The sequence below is a fragment of the Tachypleus tridentatus genome, chromosome 6 (genome assembly GCF_004210375.1).
Source record: "Tachypleus tridentatus isolate NWPU-2018 chromosome 6, ASM421037v1, whole genome shotgun sequence".
In the NCBI taxonomy this organism is placed as follows: Eukaryota; Metazoa; Arthropoda; class Merostomata; order Xiphosura; family Limulidae; genus Tachypleus; species Tachypleus tridentatus.
In genome coordinates this window covers 90,516,935-90,538,388 of record NC_134830.1, presented here as the reverse complement: position 1 = coordinate 90,538,388, position 21,454 = coordinate 90,516,935, and the positions used below count along the sequence as shown (strand labels likewise).

Genomic DNA, 21,454 nt, shown 5'->3' with positions numbered 1-21,454 from the left:
GATCACACCAACAATATCCCACCAAACGCTTAACAAGACTTTCCTAGGGTAGAGGTTTACCTGCAGTGAGCCATTGTCTGCAGTGCTTAACATTTTTATAAAATATTAGTTTTTCATTTCCAGTCACTTACCTGCCCAAAAAAGGTAAGTTACGTTCACGAGAATGTAGAGAAGTTCAAATGTCCACTCTTGCTCTAAGGTTGGCTTCTGTCAAATCATGGGGCACCCATTTTCCATGTTTTGACAGATTTCCAAGCTGTTGCAGATAACAGTGAACTGTTGACTGGGTTAATTAAGCTTTTGTGCTAGTCCTTCAACTGTTACAGCACAATCTTCATCAAGTGCAGCCAGCAGCAAGTCATTATTAAACTCAACAGGACGACCTGAACGTGGCGCATCACTTAAGCTGTAGTCACCTGATCTGAACTTCTGAAACCATCTTTGACATTTTCTTTCAATGAGATACTCCGCACCATAAACACTTTGAATGTTTCGTGTAGTTTCTTCTGCACTATTGCCTTTTTTTACACTCATAAAGCATTATATGCCTAAATGTGCTCCTCTGACGCATCCATCTTCATAAGGGTTTATTTGATTAATGATCTGAAAAAGTGGCGTTGGATTAGTTTTTTTTATTTGTATGAACATTTTTATACACGTCCATTATATATTGTAGTCATTAAAGCCTTCCACAAAGACAGAAATGATAATGCACTTTGTGTATTAAATTTTCGGACATTACTTAAGGGATGACCTGATAAATTAGGATAAGCGATATCTGCTGTTTAGAAACTACACTGACTGATTATTAATTCCATATAAGTTAAGCGCTTTTTACGATGCACATTATTTTTAAAACGAAGATATTCTACATTATTAGCAAGTTATTACAAGATTTCACGTCACTGTTGTTCTCACTTAATCTAGAATAGGCCACTTTTTCAGTAAAGGTGTTCTCCTGAATGCTTGTGAACACAAGAAATCAAGTAACAGCTAGTATACATGTTGCTATCATAGAAACTCCACAATAAATCCCGATGATACGGTAACAAAATTTCTTTTTCTGTCTACATGTGATAACTGAATATAATCGACTTTCTGACAATTATTACCCAAAGAGTAACAATAGATTCGGTAAAAAAAAACTAGGGAGAGTGTTTCAAGTTGAGTGACAAATAAATCAATCGGACATATTTAAAGGATGATGAAATCAATCTGTGTTTAGACACAACAAAAACAAAGATTGAGTGTAATCAAGTGGACGATAACCTCTACTGGATTAGTGAACAGTTCGACAATTTTCCATCTCTCAAGATGAAACTTTGCTATGTAGTCATGATATAAACCAAGTAGATCTAAACAAAATAGTATGTCTGAGTTTAGAAGGTAAACTCGTTTTCTTCCTTCCAGTGGAGAGCATCATTTTGTGACCTCTGTTTGTTGATAGCATTGGTCAGTTGTTGTTTTTTTTTTTCAGTTGACGACATAATTGGCCAGAAATGAATATTTCGGTGCTAATCTGTTCAGCCCAGGTTTTATATGAAATACTTAAAAAGAAATCCCTGTAGGTAGAAGAGATGTCACCTTCTAGAAAACAAAGAAACAAAGCAAAAGTAACCTTCTGAACCCCGCGTAGTGGCCGTGACAGTGAGGAAACTAAATAATCGATTTTTCAAATTCTTTATCACTACAAAAGGAGAAAAGCACGATATGCGAGCATATCGCACAAGTAATAAACTCAAAGGTGAAAGCCAGCCACTTTTATGTCACTTTGATGTACAAATACGCTCGCGTGAAAACAAGAAATAACTAAATGTAATTTTATAAAACATTATTATATTTGAAATGTATAATTTTAAAAACAAATTTTTAACAGATGGTGCTACGTTAACGACATCCATATAGCCTTATTTATGTGCTACCTACTGTATCAAATTAAAATTTTTTTCAGTGGGTCAACAGTAACTTTGTAGGCTTACGACACTAAATACGGGCTTTCAATATTCGTATTGAACTCAAAACAGAAAGTCTGTTATGTAGTTCTGTGTTTAGAAACAACTCACCAAAAAAAGTAAAATAACTATTATTATTTCGCATTTTCTCCAATAGGGCCAGGAACTTACCTGGAACCACAGAATTAACAGTACCGGAGTGAGCCGCATGGTGTCTGTTTCTTCCCTGTAGGATCAAAAAGTAAGGAAAAAAAAAGCTTTATTATTTAAGAGATCAATTCAACTTTCATCCAAATCCAGAAGTTAATACTCTCTCTTCCGAAAACTTAACATATTTAGAAACAATCTTAACGAACCAGGTTATGAGAAAACAGTCAACTTCTTGCTCATAATTGGCGTGGTTAGGTATGGGACAATTCGTTCGTTCTGTTTGCGTGACTTAACTTTAAAAAATGTAAAAGAAATAAAATAACTGTAAAGCAACGGCATTTACAGCTTAGTTAAATTAGGGTTTGTTTGGTTTGAAGCTCGCGCAAAGCTACACGAGAGCTGTTTGTGCTAGCCGTCCCTAATTTACCAGTGTAAGACTAGAGGAAAGGTAGCTAGTCATCACCACCCACCGCCAACTGTTAGGATACTTTTTTACCAACGGATAGTGGGATTGATCATCACATTATAATGTCCCCACGGCTAAAAGGGTGAGCATGTTTGGTGTAGCAGGGATTCTACCCTGCAACCTTTAGATTAGGAATTTAACTCCTTAACCGCCTGGCCATTAAAGTAGGGAAATATAATCAAATATTTACAAAGGAAGAAAAAACTGGTCAATATTTTGACCCTATAAAGATCCCTTTCTCTCTAGCAAAACTATTTAAAATTATTTCTGTATTTTTAAATTTAAGACTTCGAGAAATTTATTAAACTAAATATTATTATTTACAAAAAAATTGTAGCACTAGTTTAAAGGGTTCAGTTAGTTTCAAATGTTTTATATTTTTGTTAGACTTACAAATCGATTTTTATAAAGATTACTGAAATATTTTTATACCACATTTAAAATTATAACAGCTAAAAAAAGGATTTCTGATGAATGTTAAAAATATTTTTTCTAAATATGTTTTGTACACTTTCAGTAACAAAAGGAGGAAAGCACGATGTTTATTTCTATATTGTAGTATAAACTGAACTTTATATAAATCTTTAGTTTCAATTAAAATTACCTAGACCTCATTTTGGGGCACGTATTAGACGTCTATATAAACGCATTTTGTGAAATATTTAATAAAATTATAAGATATTCTAATATTAGAACTCTAAACAGAGACCGTTGTTCTGTATAGTTTCAAATTACAAATCGTTTTTACTTTTTTCTGTGCATAATTGAATTATAATAAGATCATAACTGAATAAGATATTAATGATGCGCACTTGCCCAATTTTTATTTATACGCAAGATTTATCTTTTAATGGGATAAAGTTAATTATTTCCCAATCTTTAGAAGATTTTAGTCTTTTGAATCACTACATGAATTACCTCACTTAAAACCCCCAGTAACTTAGTGTTAAGTCTGAAGAGTTCTAACACCGAAATCCGGGTTTCAATACCTGTGTCGGGCACTGTGTAGATAGTCTATTATGTAGCTCAACAACAAACAATCCTCACTTAAGCATTCTCCGATAATGAAAATTACAAATACGAATCAAAAAACGCAGAGCAAATTGTTTTATTGCGGAAACGTTTCAAATACATGAGAGTTTAATAAAAATATCATTATATTGTTGAAATTATCAGTTTCTTGACAATAAACTGGCTATTTTTAAGTAAAACTTAAATTTTATTTTAACCAATTGAGTACATTTGCACTATATTACATTAACTGCTCAACCATAGTTTGAGATTCTCTGGTGGTTCAACGATAAAGGCTTAGAACGCAAAATTTTATAATTAATTGTGCAAATTAACAATAAAATTTGTTTTAATAGTTTAAATATATAGTTGAGATAATCTTTTAAAAATAATGGAAGATTATGAGCTAACTTAATGTTTCGAAGCTTGTACTTGTGTTGCTGGATAACTTTGAAATATCGATGTGTTCTAATGATTTAAAATATTATAGTTAATGTACAAATAATTGAACAATATATTTTACGCCAGTTTCCTGAAGCTAGCATATAGATTGTGGTAACCTTTTTATATGTTATGTCTAGGTCTTGTGTTATTTATGTCAAGGACTAAATATTCCTCGAGCACTGTACTGGTATTGCTCATCACCTGCTCTCTGAAAATATACCGAGGGAAACTTTGTATGAGAAGAAAAATAAAGATCAAGGTTAAGCACAAACAGCGTCATCCCACTCAGTTTTGTTTTCCACATTGATGTACCTTAGTTATACTAATGGGTTTTTCGACCTCCTGGAAGTAAAACAAACAGATGCACATTAGGCAGGCAACTAATGTTGGACATCTCCTTTATCATGTTTGTTTTTGAATTTCGTGCAAAGCTACACGAGAGCTATCTGCACCAGCCGTCCCTAATTTAGCAGTGTAAGACAAGAGGGAAGGCAGCAAGTAACCATCACCCATCGCCAACTCTTGGGCTACACTTTTACCAATGAATAATGGGATTGACCGTAACATTATAACGCCCCCACGACTGAGAGTGTGAGCATGTTTTGTATGACGGGGATTCAAACACGCGACCCTCGGATTATGAGTTGAGTGCCTTAACCATTTGGCCATGTCGGGGCCTATCATGTTTGTACTTTTGTTTGAACATGAACAAGCTGATAGGGAAATATTAATAAATATGTAATAAAATGGGACTGGAGAGAATCATTTTTAGTAGAATCCCTGGAATATTGTTTGTATTGTCTTTATTTTAGCTTTAAAGGGATAATTTATCTTATAAATATGTATATACACCTAAAGTTTCATACCATTCATGTCACTGTATCAAACCAGATATAAAATATTGTCTTAATACAGGATTAAGAAGTTTGTTTGTTTGAAATTAAGCATAAAGCTACACAATGAGCTCTTTGTGCTTTGCCCACAACAGGTATCAAAACCCAGATTCTAGCGTTGTGAGTCCGCACACGTGCCGCTGTGCCACTTGGGGGCGATTAAGAAGTAATCATGAATTTTCAACAAAAGTCTGACATTTCAATACTTATTGAGCTGAAATAATAAGATGCTGCCATTGTTTGAATGTTATCTTCCATATACACTCAATATCTTTTAACATGCGGTTTTTAAACATCACATATTCGTATTTGGGAGAGCTATTGCGTGAAGTAAACAAAAACTGGGATATGATGTATTCTGAAAGGTAAAATTTTATAACACTTATTATACCTCTCAGAAGAGTATGGGTGATTTTAAGTCTTTTAAAAGGATAAGGTTCTATTATTATTCAGACATAATAGTATGTCTGACATATACATGTTTTCGTAAATAAATATATGTATATATTTATAACAGTTAGATAACTAACTTTAACAGTTGAATGAAGGACTATAGCATTGATTTATCTTTGAAGTTGGATAACATTTTCAAAGTAGGCCTTATGCGTCACTTGGAAGTTGAATAATATTTTCAAAGTAGGCCTTATGCGTCACTTGGAAGTTGGATAACATTTTTAAAGTAAGCCTTATGCGTCACTTGGAAGTTGGATAATATTTTCAAAATAGGCCTTATGCGTCACTTGGAAGTTGGATAATATTTTTAAAGTAAGCCTTATGTGTAACTTGGAGCGAAGAAGATCCAGTAAGGAATTTTGCAAATAACTTTTCAGACATCGACACTACAACAGAAAGCTTTGCACGTGAAAGTCGGAAAAATAAAATTAAAGTACCAAATATAAATTGGAAATGATAAAATGTGTAATAGATGTATCTAAAGAAGTATAATTAACACTGCAGTAAAAATACAGTAAGGAAATGGAAAGGATAAAATGTGTCACAGTAATAGGTATACCTGAAGAATTAGAACCGATACTACAGTAAGAATACATTGTATTCGACTGGCATTTATTTGCAAGCTCACAACTAAAACTAGCATTCACCACCTGCATCCATTTGTAGGAAGTTGGTTACTACTACTTAAAGAGAATGATAAAAAATGACGCTTACAACAAGTGGATCACTAGGGTAATGATTAAAACTGACATTACGAAACTGACATTTCACCTTTCATAATGGACAGGTATCTACATGAACAGTAGAGTAAAAAAATGTAAATGATCTGAGTCAAAGTTATTCCTTTTATTAAAATTGCCCACGTAATTTCAAAATTCCAGAACACAATGATTACAGCCGTGGTCCAGCTTTTCCTCAGTGCATAGCTGTTGATAAGTTAAGCTGATAGTTCACTACACGTGCAATAATTCAGAGTAGATAAATAGATTTTAAATGACGCACATGAAGTGAACTGATTGTTTAGAACGTTAAGCTGTGTACTCAGATGTTACCTTTCATTATAATGCAATTAAATATTTAAAAGCAAATTTTTACTATCTGTGTAGCATATATATATATCATGTTCATAAGCTGGTATTGTAGCGTTCATTATTGTACGCCAAATAGTGAGAGAGAATGTGACAATATGCCCACTTGTGATGTTTTTAACCTGTAGAAATTATGTATACCTTTTTTTCACCTGCCTTTTAACTCAGTGCTTCAACATATATGACGACATTCTCCACCTTTCCACGTAAACTAATTAATCTTTAGATGGTAATGTTTACTTTACCACATCATAGTTTTCATGAAATGGCACTAAGTTATAAAAAGTCTGAAATTTCGTTACAACACGTCTGTATTGAAACGTATGCGCTTTAATTTATTCAAAAGTTGATTTCATGAAGTGCCTTAAAAAGTAAATGTCTTTATAGTACAAAACTGCGTTACTGTCCTCTATTCACCACGGGGGATCGAGTCTCGGATTTTAACGTTGTAAGTCTATAAAATTACCGTTGACCACCATATAAAAGAACGAGTTGTTGCAACATCATGTGTTTTTGACAAATTTTCAACTTTTATCTTTATGACAACAACAAAAAACACATTTATTATAAATAAATATGGGAAAATTGATTTATTCAAATGATAGAAAATATAAGACTGGTGATACACGACAGGTCTTTCATACTTTAGACTAAACTGATAACCTAAAATTATAAATTAAAATATACATATTTTATCTATCTTTTATGTCACCTGGTGGGAATGTGATAAATTAAGAACTTACAACTATAAAAATTGAGGGTTTGATTCTCCATAGTGGACACAGCAGATAGATCTATGTGGTTATGTTCTAAAACAAACAAACAAACAAACAAATTATCTAGTATAATAGGCCAAATTATTAAAAATAATTTTTTCAGCCACTTCAAGATTTATTTGCTTGATCAAGTGATAAATGAATATTTCTTAAGATTTAAAATGTAAAATTATGAATAAAACTTTCGAAATACATTTTTATTCTATCTGCTTGTACTTTTTATGAATAGAATAACGTACCTCCAGCTCTTGCTTTGCTAACCAGGTAAACTTTGTTCCACGCTTTCAATGTATCCTCGGGTTTTAACATAACACAGAAGTTATAGAGGTGTTACACCAGCTTTTATATGGATGGCACAATTTCGTTGACCCTTTCCTTACTAAAGGTCCGTTAGAAACCCGCCTGGTTCATCATCTTCGTGCTGTATGGTCATGGAGGGAGTCTGTTAAGGGGCGGTCGACATATTTAAAGACGCTTGTTCCCATTTAGTTTGCTTTAGGGCGAACATAATTATAAAAAACGGGTATTATGGTGAGTTTAGCACCTTAATGTGTCTGTTGTAAGACTGCCAGCCATTTTAAAGACCTGTGTTTAGTTTTTTTTTGGAACCCATAGACATTCTATATTTTTTATACAAAAACATAACTTAAAAACAAAATATTTAGTCAAATTATTCAAATATTTATTAACATACATTTAGTCATTCCATTAATTTTCTGAAACTAAAAGCTCTGAAGCAAGCGTATCAGTTACAATAACCGATGGTAATATTGTTTGCCTTACTTACGCTTTCTTTCGAAGCCAGTAAGGTAGAAAAAGTTCCTTTATCGCTTCACACTTCAAAATTTTATTTTAATTTTTATAACAGAATAAACATTATGCAAGTAAAACTATACACTATCTTAATTTGAATATGTACCACAGGTTAGAAACGTATTGTTTATATTAGCAAAAGCAAATTATAACGGATAAGAAATCTATTAGGCCTGAACCTATTAGGAAAGATTCGGAATATAGCTAAATTTTTATATGGAAAAACAAAACAAACATTTACAAATAAGTAAAGTGCGAATTAAGGACGCAAAACGAAACATTGTACTTCATCTATTTCGTGGAACTTAGTAAGACAAATTCAATGTATGATTAGAACCTTTTGAGGAGTTATATGGGGAAAAGACGTATTGATTTATTCATTGTAAGCTTATTTACATAAAAGGTGAGAACCGAAATATGATATTACTGAAATTATTAAAACTGACGTAACCAAGGTGTCAAATGCTCACAGTTAAGTTTGTGTGTTTTTCTGATACCAAAGCCACATCGGGCTATCTGCTGAGCCCACTGAGGGGAATCGAACGCCTGATTTTAGCATTGTAAGTCCGTAAAGATACCGCTGTACTAGCGGGGGGCATAATTAAGTATGATTTTCATTTGGTTACTTGATAAAATCTTTTCGTTTGTTTATTTGTTCTTAAGCGAAAATCTACACAGTGATCTACTATTGTTGTGCCCATTGTGAATATCGAGACCCGGATTTTAGTGTTAGGAACCTTCAGACTTATCGCTGAGCCAACCCGCTGTGGAAACGACGAACATAAAATACCAGACGATCTCTCCTCCTTTTGACTAGTGTTACACACCTTTGAACCAATAAAAACTCTCAAACAAGAATATTCAATATCTATATCAATGGTTCTCAAACGTTTTTGCTCCAAACCACCTGGAACTTCTTTGATCTCACGGACCACAATAAGATCTATACACTATATTTTGTTTTGAATTTCAGCAAAGCCACAGGATGGCTATCTGCGTTAGCTGTCCATAATTTACCAATGTAAAACTAGAAGGAAAGCAGCTAGTCATCATCACTCACCGCTAATTCTTGGGCTACTCTTTTACCAGCCAACAGTAGAATTGACCGAACATTATAACGCCCCACCCCCAGCTGAAAGAGCGAGCGTGTTTGGTGTGACGAGGATGCGAGCCCTGGACCCTCTTCTGATTACGTTCGAGCGCCTAACTACCTGGTCTTCTCAGGCCGTACAGTATGGCACTATCTCATTTATACAGACCACTTGAATGGAACCAACGAATTCCTGTTGGTTCGGACACCACATATTGAGATCCGCTGGTTTAGACCAAGTTGTCTCTTAGAAACCGCTCTTGTAAGTGTTTTATAAAAATAACGGCTGAAACACCTAACTTCCTTTGTTTAAAGTTACGGGTTTTCAAAAATTATCTTGACCATTTGTATTTTCTTAAGAAATCTTGCATATAAAGAATAATTTCTAAAAAGGTTTCAAGCTGCAATAATGTTTTATTGTTAGATGGATTTAAGGCTAGAAGTTTTTCGGAGAAACATTTAGCAGGGCTTTCTTAAGTTTTCTGCTTCTTTAAAACGTTTTAAGTAGGTTTATAACGTAAAGCGACATTTCAGTTACAAAAACCTTGAAAACTTTCAACATAAATTTATTTTTAGAGACATAACAGGGGCGCTGGTAGAAAATGAATAACCCTATACACGAAGGGCTTAAGTATGTCTCCCTAACGAGAGTTTTGGGTTGCCCCATAAAAGCTAGGGGCAATGCTCTCCCCGGAATTGAAATTACAGATAAACTTGTTTCTTTCCCAACTCTTGAAAGTTTTTACTTTCTAACCCTTTGTCGTAATTCTAATTTTCTATAAGATTAGTTGCACGTAGGTTTATTTTCACCATCTTTTATTCTGCAGATAATATTTTTATTGTTCTTACGTTATATTCACGATAAGATTCGTATCTAGAAATTGTTTATTCAGGAGTATACATACTATTTTGTCGCACTTTAATTAATTAATTTTATTAATGTATATATATTTTTTCTAATATCATAGGGAGTTAGTAACATACAAGACACAGAATTGTTTGTTTGTTTTAAGAATTTCGCACAAAGCTACTAATTTAGCAGTGTAAGACTAGAGGGAAGACAGCTAGTCATCACCACCCACCGCCAACTCTTGGGCTACTCTTTTACCAACGAATAGTGGGATTGACCGTCACATTATAACGCCCCCACGGCTGAAAGGGCGAACATGTTTGGCGCAACGGGGATGCGAACCCGCGACCCTCAGATTACGAGTCGCACGCCTTAACACGCTTGGCCATGCCGGGCCCAAGACACAGAAACAAGACTTGGTAGTGCATTGATTGACAGAATATTCCTAGATTACACTAATAAAAATATTCAAATTGTAATTTAAAGTGATAAACTTAATTTTAAGAATTGAACTTACTGAGACATGAGGCACACGTATTGCCAAATATCTGCTGTCAAGGCCTAAAAAATTACATTTGGATGAGCTAAAAGTGTGTTTTATAAAAACACATGTTTATAACAATTTTAAAACAGATAAGAGCTAAGAAAAAACAAACCGATAATTATATATCGGTTACAATAGTTACAAGCCATGATACTCGTGATCTAAAATGGTTTCAGGAAATGCTTCATGTGGTTTGGAATGTCAGACGCCGGTGTTATGTATAGTATCGGATGCTCAATTACTGTATTTTCAGATACTATAGGTGTGCCACATGTGGTACATTGTCAGTAGCAACAGTAAGAATGAGTTTGAAACTTGTAACGAAACTCGTGTACGTGTAGGTATGAAAGAAGTGCTATGTGAGATATGGGGTAATTAAAAGTGATATTAATGGTTAGTTCTGGATGATTAGAACTGCACTTCGTACGGTTTGGATATTTAGAAACTCTTTAGATGTGGTTGATTTTAAGTGTTTAGAACTTATGCCGTGTTATTTTTGGATATTTATAAGATGAATTTATTGTGGTTTAGAACTATTAAAACTACATTGCCTGTAGTTTGGGTGTTTAGAAACTGTTTTAGTTGTGATGTTGAACGATTAGAAACTGTTTTACATATCTTATGTGGTTAAAAGCTTCATTATGTGTGTTTTTTTAGTATTTAGAAGATGAGTTTCTTCTGGTTCTGAGTATTTAGAAGTTTGTTAACTATATGATTAAAATATTAGAAGTTATGCCACATGTATTAGATCGTTAAAAATCCAATTACATGCGTTTTTGATACCTAGAATATGAGTTTCTTATGATTTTAAATGGTTTAAAACGGTGTTACATGCAATACTGAATGTATTTGGATGGCTCAAAACTTTTACGTAGTATGGATTTGCTTGGCTTAAACGTTCATAACGTGTGGTTTCCAGATATAATAAACCGAATTCTGCTCTTCGTACTGATACTTATATGATTGAGCTGCCTGTTATCCGAGTTTAACAGAAACCCTATTAAGTATCTTAAATGTTTAATAATTATTTGTAACAATGAGTTAGAATATGCTTTGTTTAGTATTTGTTTGGTCAGATTATTTTTTCTTACATCTCTGTTTTTGTTTTATTACAAAACAATACTTTGTTTTTAATCCAGAGAAGCGTGACATAAGTGGGTTGTTTAAGAGTTGAACTAACTTAGTTCTTGGTTTATAACCAGCTGTTTAAGCCCGTTGTTCTGTGTGAAAGCAATTAAGTTCGATGATTCTTTTGTATGCAACATACGGTAAATATTCCTATATTAATAAATTCTCGGTCAGGAGTCTATTACAAAATTAATCAATGAGTAATTATCAAATAACAACCTGGAAATTCGCTAGGAACTCACGCGTGACAAACAGGGAACAACTAGATTTTCTACTTAGAATAATTTTATAAGTTTCATTGTAACCATATTTTAACCTTTAACGGTAATGGGATGTAAAGCGTTAATGTTTTGCTTAATCAACTTAATACTCTAATAAGATATCAGAAAACAGAAAAAGAGATATCGGACATTTAAGAATGTCCTTTGTAAAAGATAAAGAGCAATAATTAGCCCTCAATCCTTACTGGACAACAGATGTAAACATTTTTATAACTTATAACTAAAATGTTCAAGCTTAATATGATTACCTCATACCTTATTCAACAAATTACAATCTATAATCTATTCATTTTTGACAGTAAGACAGTGTTTATTCAAGTGTTGTACTATGTTCAGTTAACAACTGACACAGAATAAATGTATCCTATTCTTTAAAAGTTCAAAGTTCATCTTAGGCTTTCAACAGTGGTACTGATACTCACGTTAGTAACAATTATGAACCACGGTTCGTGCAGCACGTGTTATGAGCTGAAGAAATTACGCCTCAGATTTGTAATTAACCTTATTTCATTATCTGAATTTTATGGCCTGTTAAAGAATAAAAACATTGACTACAAAACTTTTCCGTAGTTAATAATTTTACAGAATAATTATCGAACTAATTTATCCATGACATATTGCAGCTAGATACATTATTTTGCAAATAACATGTTTTCCATTGTTTGTTTGTAAAAGTAAAACCTTAGATTAGCTTCAGTATTCATTTTTACAAGAGGGATAGTTCACAACTGAATTTTTTTTATGGTAATACTAGTATAACTGTGATTGTGAGGGAAATAGAGGAGAATTACGAAAGAAATATTTCGCAGTTTAGTGCGGTTTAATAGGGAGAAGATAACAGTAGACAGACAGAATAATGTGGTAGTGTGATGGAGGATAATAATAGGAAGAAGTGGTAAGTGGTGGTTTGAGGAAGATGATAGTAGATAAGAAAAGTAATTTGTTGATGTTACGGGTGTTGATTATATAAAAGAAAAGTAATTTAGGGAGATGAATTATTTAGTGTTCTGTGGAGAGAAAATAATAATAGAAAGGAATATTTTAGCCACTAAGCAAACACCGGATTTTGGTTTAATTTTGATTTCTAAAGTTCGTGTTTTATGTAATAAATTTTTAATCACAAAGCTACAGAATGATCTGTTTACTTTGTACTGACTAGAGGGATCAAACTCTGAATTTTAGTGTCATAACCCACAAGCTTATCGCTGAATGACCGAAAGGAGTTTATTAATTACAATTAATTCTAGATTTTTTGTAGACGATACTAAGAATATATAAGTGTAAAAAACAACAACAAACAGAATAAGTATGTCAGTAATATCTTAGACTTACAACTGTTTTGTAGTGTCACTGAAAGTAAACTAGTTTTGTAATGTCACCAAAAGTTAACTGGTTTTGTAATATCACTGAAAGTAAACTAGTTTTATTATACCACTATAAGTAAACTAGTTTTGTAATGTCACCGAAAGAGAACTAGTTTTGTAATGCCACTAAGAGTTAACTAGTTTTGTAATGTCACTGAAAGTAAAGTAGTTTTGTAATACTACTAAGAGTAAACTAGTTTTGTAATGTCACTGAAAGTAAACTAGTTTTGTAATATCACTGAAAGTAAACTAGTTTTGTAATGCCACTAAGAGTAAACTAGTTTTGTAATGTCACTGAAACTAAACTAGTTTTGTAATATCACTGAAAGTAAACTAGTTTTGTAATGCCACTAAGAGTAAACTAGTTTTATAATGTCACTGAAAGTAAACTAGTTTTGTAATGTCACTTAAAGTAAATTAGTTTTGTAATGCCACTAAGAGTAAACTAGTTTTATAATGTCACTGAAAGTAAACTACTTTTGTAATGTCACTTAAAGTAAACTAGTTTTGTAATGCCACTAAGAGTAAAGTAGTTTCAATGAAAGTAAACTAGTTTTGTAATGCCACTAACTAACCCGCAACATGCAAAGTAAAAGTTGAGCGCCCTCATCACCAATTCTATTCCGGAAGTTATTTAAAAAAATCAAAGGAGCGTAAGATTTTGATAGTTAAATACATACTTTGATCGTTACCTTAAGGCATCTAGAAATATAAAGGTCGAACTTACATAGAGGATTAAACCTCGACTGATATTATTATGCTGAAAATTCAAGCGATAAGTTCAGTCTCTTTAGGCTTTGTTGTATGCATTGAAATTAGAGTAGGAATCTTAAACAGTTTAAAACGGAGCTGTGAGAAAATACTAAATTTTATCCGAATAATGAAGTAAAAATGTCATCAAAATAAAGAAACAAAGTTTCTGTCAGACTTACCAGGGATACAGAAAAAGGAGTGAGGTAGGCGCTGATACACCTACAGTCTGTGATAATCATACTACTTACACATTTTACTGTATTTTCGACTTTTGAAACGTTTATCATAGACCCTCTTCTCCAACATTGCATCCATATTTATCATGTCAGCAATTCTCAGTTAAAACAAGCCTGAAAACACAGTGAAGCTAGCCAGTAGAACATTAACTCAGAATAACTATGTCTTTGTCATTGTACAAAGCATAAATGAGGTACGTGTAACAAAATGTCTCAACAAATACTCATTATGATGTTTATACCATTTTCTGGGAGAAAAACAAAGTTTCGTAACTTAAAGTAGTTATTTTTTTACAGCTCTGTATCAGTAGGTTAAACCACCGTAAGCAAAAGTTCGTAACATGGAGATTATATGCAGTACCTTTGTAACATTGAGTTAAACTGCTGTAAACAACTGTTTGTAGCTTGTGCTGAGGACTTCACCAGTAGAACAAGCCACTAAGAACAAAGGTTTTCAGTTGAGTTGAGTAGTAGATGACAATCCCAGCAGTTGCATTAATAAGTACTGGTTCTTTGGAGGTGGAAGAGAGTTCCTTCACTGGTGATACCAGTAACCCTCTAAATATTCATTTATTATTGAGTTTTTAGGTTTTGATTTCCTAGTTACGTCTTGTGCTATTTTGTTTTCCAGTAATCTCATTTTCTTGAAACTTTGATGAAGAGCTTCCATGGTTGCTATATTTGTTACGAGTACAGAGGAGGTAAAAAAAGTTGCTTTTCTTGCGAAGTTTTCAACTTTTTTGTTTATCTTTATCATTGCATGGTCTACAACTTATGTCTAGATGATTGGCCTTTCCATGTAATTCCTTTGTTTTCTGCCATCAATCTTCAGTTTAACCACTCTGAAATTTATGCAGTATTTCATGTGAGCCATTTCCAAATACAGTGATATCTCTGTTCTCGAACGACTCCCTTCTCTAACAATTCGGTTTTAGAACATATTGTTCGAGAAAAAAATGTCTCGGTTGTCGAACATAAACTCGGTTCCCGAACCAAGCTGTCGTGGCCCGAACCCTTGAAATAACCCGACTGATGACCCGAACGACCATTCGACCATTTTCGGCCCACGCCAAGCTTGCCCAAAACATTTTACCCGCACCTGTCGCTCAGTCCACACCCCCGCTAAAATCTGCTGTGAACGTTCTCGTTTTTCTTTTTGGTTTTTTTGTTGTTTTTCTAAATATTTTGATTAAATAAGCCACCATGGGGCCAACGAAGGATAATAAAAGCAGTAAACCAAAAAGAAAAGTTGTTAGAGCCACAATAGAGGTGAAAAAAGTTCTCATAGCGAAGTATGAGAGTGGTGTTCGCGTGTCTGACCTTGTTACACAGTTTGATATGGCGAAGTCGACAGTATGCAACACACTGAAAAATAAAGAGGTCATCAAAGGAGCTGATGCTGCAAAAGGAGTGACAGTGTTTACGAATAAAAGATCACAAACAATGGAAGAGGTAGAAAAACTGTTGTTGATTTGGGTAAACGAAAAACAGTTAGCTGGTGATAGCATTTCTGAGACCATCATTTGTGAGAAAGCAAAGCAGGTGCGTGCTGACCTCCTGAAAAACACACCTGAAACGAATGCTGATACAAGTGATGTCATTAAGGCCAGTAGGGGTGGTTTGAAAAAGTTAGGAAGAGAAGCGGCATACATAGTGTGATGAGACATGGGGAGGGTGCCAGTTCTAACAAGGACGCTGCTGATACATTTGTTAGAGAATTTAAGGACTATGTAGAAGCTGATGGTTTTATTCCCCAACAATTGTTCAACTGTGATGAGACAGGTCTCGTTTGGAAGAAAATGTCAAAGAGGACCTGTATCACCAAGGAGGAGAAGTCATTCCTAGGACACAAGCCAATGAAGGACAGGCTAACTCTATTGTTATGTAGTAATGCAAGTGAGGACTTAAAACTTAAGCCTTTGCTTGTGTACCATTCTGAGAACACGAGGGTTTTTAAGAAAAATAATGTCCTGTAAAGTAAACTAAATGTCATGTGGAGAGCTAATAGTAAAGCATGGGTAACCAGGCAATTATTTATGGAGTGGGTCCATGAAGTGTAAAGAATTACTTCACGGAAAAACAGTTGCCACTCAAAGCCCTTCTTGTGATGGACAATGCACCTGCTCACCCACCAGGCTTGGAGGCCGGGTTGGTGGAGGAGTACAGTTTCATTACGGTGAAGCTCTTGCCCCCTTACACGACCCCTCTCATTCAGCCCATGGACCAGCAGGTCATATCGAACTTTAAGAAACTCTACACCAAAGCACTGTTTCAAAGATGCTTTAAAGTGACCTCTGACACAGAGTTAACCCTCAGAGAGTTCTGAAAAATCATTTTAATATCCTCCATTGCTTGAAAATCATAGACAAAGCCTGGAGGGAAGTGTCTTTGAGGACTATGAACTTAGCCTGGAAGAAATTGTGGCCAGACTCAGTAGCAGATAGAGACTTTGAAGGCTTTGAGGCTGAGCCTGTTGTTGAGGATATTGTCTCACTGGGCAAGTGTATGGGCATGAATGTGAGTGGTGATGATGTGGAGGAGTTGGTGGAAGACCACAACACTGAGCTCATCGCGGAAGAACTCCAAGACCTTCAGAAGGAGCAGCAACAGAAGGCAACTGAGGAAGTGTCTTCAGATGAGGAGGAGGAGAAGTTTACTAATCAAGGAAATGTGTGGAAAATAGGGAGAGTTTCAAAGGTTTGTGGAAACTTTCACCCTGACAAATCTGTAGCAAATGGCAGCAAATCTTTTCAATAACAATGCCATTTCTTACTTCAGAAACATTTTAAAATGCAGGCAGAAACAAACCTCATTAGGCAAGTTTTTATTAAGAAATAGGTCCAGTGAGTCTCAAGCAGGTTGTAGTGGTACAAAGAGACAGAAAAGAAAACGAACCCCAGAAGGAGAGTTACCTGACGTTTTTATGGAAGGTGACTCCCCTTCCAAACAATAATGACTCTCCTACTCTCCACGTTTCTCACCACCTTTCACTTACGCCATCAGCTCTCCTCAGCACAGGTAAAGTGCAGTTAAATTTTCATTATTGTTTTTTTATTGTGTTTATAGTTTTTGTGGTTGGCTTTATGCATGTAAGTATTATTATACAGGTATAAATAAGCAATATTCTTACTCAAAATGCTTCATAATGCGTAATTTTTTGAGGTCTGTAACGGATTAATTTAATTTACAGTATTTCTTATGGGAAAAATTGATTCGGTTTTCGAACAGTCTTCTGGAACGGATTAAGTTCGAGAACCAAGGTACCACTGTAATATGTTGGTGATTCTGTTTGTTTGTGGTTTATTTCTTTTAACAATACAGAGGAAAGGGGCTTTAAGGCTTTGAGCTAAATTCTTGTGCGGTTTGTGAGAAACTTGAATGTTACACCAGCGTTGAGTAGAATATCATTGCTCCACGAGATGATGAACGTTCAACCAGCTCTCTTGCTATTTGTGGTGCAGGAAACAAAATAGGGCTATGATAACAGATGACTGTCTAACAAGGACTTTACGTAGGTGCTGCCGACAGCATTTCCATGCTTTTTCCCCTGTTCTAAGCTAATATTCACAGATCCCAATGGTACCAGATGTTTATTTCACACGGAAACATCTGAGATTTGGTGTTTATCAATTGTCTTGGTGGTGTTTGTATAGCACTTGTATACTCATTACTCTCTCGTAAAGTGATGTACACACTCTAAAGTTTAGTCAGTACTTGCGAGGTCGTTGTGAAACTGGAATGACCCAACTGCAAAGAGCAATAGTTCGGAGATGATTTTACACTGTAAGGACCTGGTAAAAAAGTTTGCTTGTAAAGACTACTTTTCTCTGAGATGGTGCGGATGGTTGTAATGCGTAATATGGCATTAATGATGGTGACCGAAATGCATCCCATGACTAGTCTTAAATAGTTTTTTGTATATTTTCAATTTTATCTACCTGTATAGTTCCAAGCTAATAATCAGTAATATGCAATCCAGGAAGGAGTAGATAAAAGTTTGGTAGAATATAAGGGAGTGAACGTTCTTCAGTGTTATTCACTGATGAAACTTTTAATGCATTTATTTTTGGTAGTTCTTGTTAATATCATGTTAATGTGGCTGATAAACAATAGGGTAGCTGTGTCCACAAAGGACAGTGATGGTTTGTCTTTATCAGTATGTTTATTTGTGAGTGTACAGAACGTGGATGTAGCTTTGGCAGAATTGACAAATATTCCTGTGTCATTGTACCAGTTGCTCACCCTGCTAAGGAATGGCTCATTATTGTTTTCGATTTCAGTTTTTCTATAACGTGTATTGTACACCAGAATGCTGTCAGTAAAGATTAGAACGCGGAATCTAGTTGGACTGTCAATACAGACTATATTCATACAGTGAGAGTAATAACTCTCACTTAGTCTAATCAACAGCTTCCATACTTCATCATAAGGTTTCTAATAGTTAGTACAGCTACGGCTCATCTTACACAAGATAAACTACGCCTGTTCTCAGCATCTGTCAGCATGAATGGGCAGATAAGACTAGATTGTAAACATCTTCCAGATCCAAAAGCTACTATAAGCATGTTTTTAACAACGTCAACGAATTCTTATGAATCATTTGCATATTCAGCAGAACTGAATATTTTCAGTTTATTATTTTATTAAGAATATTTTCTTATTCAATCTTATAGGCAAGCCTCTTAGTTAAACCTTCTTTGAAATCTCGTGAATGTCGTTTTGTGACCTTTAAGACAAGAGTTATATTTTTGATGAGCTTGGTAAGAATGTGATAAAAGCAGCAGTCCATAATTTAAAAATGCTATTTTTGATAGCTATATTAATATCCTAACATTAAATTCAACAGTTTGGCTTCTGTAAATTTTTAAAGTTGGTGATTCTTACACCATCTGGACTATAGTAGATGTATTTATCTTTTTATGTATCTCGTCCAAGCTAAAGATGGCTTCCGTATCTGCTTGTAGTTCGCAGGTGTACTGATGTAGCTTGTCTCTCTTGCATTCCACGATGATTAAATTTGTCAATGCATTTGTGCAGTAAGACCTTACTCTGGTCTTTACCTCTATCGAGTAGATTACCATCATAAATGTAAATGACTGATATTGCCATGTTTTTCATTCCTCTATCCGCTATAAACTTGTGAAAACACCAGAATAAAGTGCTTGTAAGATTGGCTTTGCTGCATAGTTCACTCAGATTAAGTTTTGTTCTTTGAAAGCTTACCACGTATATAAAAATGAAAAAGCAAACCTTGCTTCCTCTGATTGGGCTGAATGATGCTTTACTCAAGAAACTCAGCCTGGGATTGATGAGGAGGTTAAAGCACATTAAGTGATTATTTTATAAAATATCTCTGTATGAATAGTTTAAAACACTTAAGTGATTTTTTTTATATAAAACACCTCTGTGTGAGGAGGTTAAAGCACATTAAGTGATTATTTTATAAAATATCTCTGTATGAATAGTTTAAAGCACTTAAGTGATTTTTTTTTATATAAAACACCTCTGTGTGAGGAGGTTAAAGCACATTAAGTGATTATTTTATAAAATATCTCTGTATGAATAGTTTAAAGCACTTAAGTGATTTTTTTTATATAAAACACCTCTGTGTGAGGAGGTTAAAGCACATTCAGTGATTATTTTATAAAATATCTCTGTATGAATAGTTTAAAGCAGTTAAGTGATTTTTTTATATAAAACACCTCTGTGTGAGGAGGTTAAAGCACATTCAGTGATTATTTTATAAAATATCTCTGTATGAATAGTTTAAAGCACTTAAGTGATTTTTTTTATATAAAACACCTCTGTGTGAGGAGGTTAAAGGACATTAAGTGATTATTTCATAAAATATCTCTGTACAAGTAAGTTAAAGCACATTAAGCGATTATTTTATAAAACACCTCTGTACAAGTAGGTTAAAGCACTTGAAGTGACTATTTTTAAAATATCTCTGTATGAGTAGGTTAAAACACTTGAAGTGATTATTTTATAAAACTCCTCTGTACCCGTAAGCTAAAATACAAATTTCAGAATTAATTAGTCTTTGATATTTTATGACTAAGAAAATGGACATAAAAGAGAAAGAAATACTTATACATTATATATATTTTATTCTGATTAGAAAGTATAAAATGGATCTTTTCGTAAGTTAATAAATTATGCGTATATATTTTGGTTATAAAAAACAACAAGTTTTTGTAATATTAAAGTCTCATTCGTACAATCAACATACAAACCTGTCTTACATTCAGTAAATTCTGCATCCAAAACCAGCAAGTTTCTTTATCATGAACCATGTAGTAGTTAAGGTGAATGTATGCTAACCGAGTGAAAGTTTTTATTAAGTCTCATGTTGTGTGCGAAGCGAGGTTCACAGCTCAGTGAGTGTTTCTTTAGAGCGTAATGTTAGTATAGTAGCAAATTAACATTTGCACAAAAATCTCGAAAATATACCTCCAAAAAACCCTAAATAGTAAGGAAACACTAAGTGCTAAATCAATTTGATAAAAATCATACCAGTGAAATCAGAGACTGTTAAAATATTCATATTACTTTTCGTGCTTTATACAATGGCGGGCCTGGCATGGCCAAGCGTGTTAAGGCGTGCGCTTCGTAATCTGAGGGTCGCGGGTTCGCGCCCGAGTCGCGCCAAACATGCTCGTCCTCCCAGCCGTGGGGGCGTTATAATGTGACGGTCAATCCCACTATTCGTTGGTAAAAGAGTAGCCCAAGAGTTGGCGGTGGGTGGTGATGACTAGCTGCTTTCCCTCTAGCCTTACACTGCTAAATTAGGGACGGCTAGCACAGATAGCCCTCGAGTAGCTTTGTGCGAATTTCAAAAAACCAAAAACCATTTATACAATGGGATAAATGTAAAATTTTTCAGACACCGATCGAAATTTCAGCCAAAAAATAAGTTAATAATATTTAGTATTAAGATCGCATTGAAAAAAACAATATATAGAGTTATATTTTTGGGTATTAACATAGAAGACATAACTAGACAGACCATTACTCTAAGCAAAGATGCTTACACATGAGGCACATCATGTTCTAATAAGTTTACTTCGTTTTACTATTTAACAGAATAAGCTGAGCTTCTCAGTCGAGCGTGGAGACGTTAAAACTGATACTTAGTTGTTGATTTAAAACTGTTTCGTTT

At 34.2% G+C, this 21,454-nt stretch overlaps 2 protein-coding genes across 9 annotated transcripts in view; one reads left to right on the top strand and one right to left on the bottom strand.

Annotated features, from left to right (window-relative positions):
* LOC143253018 (uncharacterized) overlaps positions 1–7,628 on the bottom strand; it is a 44,525-nt gene extending 36,897 nt beyond the window's left edge. For 4 of the 7 annotated variants that reach the window (XM_076506062.1, XM_076506068.1, XM_076506064.1 and 1 more), the window contains exons 1-2: positions 7,473–7,627; positions 2,124–2,178 (exon numbers count right to left, since the gene is read on the bottom strand). In XM_076506062.1, coding sequence (XP_076362177.1) covers positions 2,124–2,162 — 39 coding nt within the window. In that variant the 5' untranslated portion in view covers positions 2,163–2,178; positions 7,473–7,627. Of the gene's footprint in view, positions 1–2,123; positions 2,179–7,472 lie in introns of all 7 variants that reach the window. The other 3 variants (XM_076506067.1, XM_076506066.1, XM_076506065.1) reach the window with 2 other exon arrangements.
* Positions 1–21,454, top strand: part of LOC143253020 (uncharacterized) — a 52,865-nt gene that overhangs the window by 7,670 nt on the left and 23,741 nt on the right. Inside the window, exon 2 of one of the 2 annotated variants that reach the window (XR_013029297.1) lies at positions 2,110–2,193. Coding sequence is in view for 1 of the 2 variants with exons in the window: in XM_076506069.1 (XP_076362184.1) it covers positions 16,690–17,049 (360 nt within the window). In the remaining variant the exon portion in view is untranslated. Of the gene's footprint in view, positions 1–2,109; positions 2,194–15,729; positions 17,311–21,454 lie in introns of those variants that run through there. The other variant, XM_076506069.1, reaches the window with a different exon arrangement.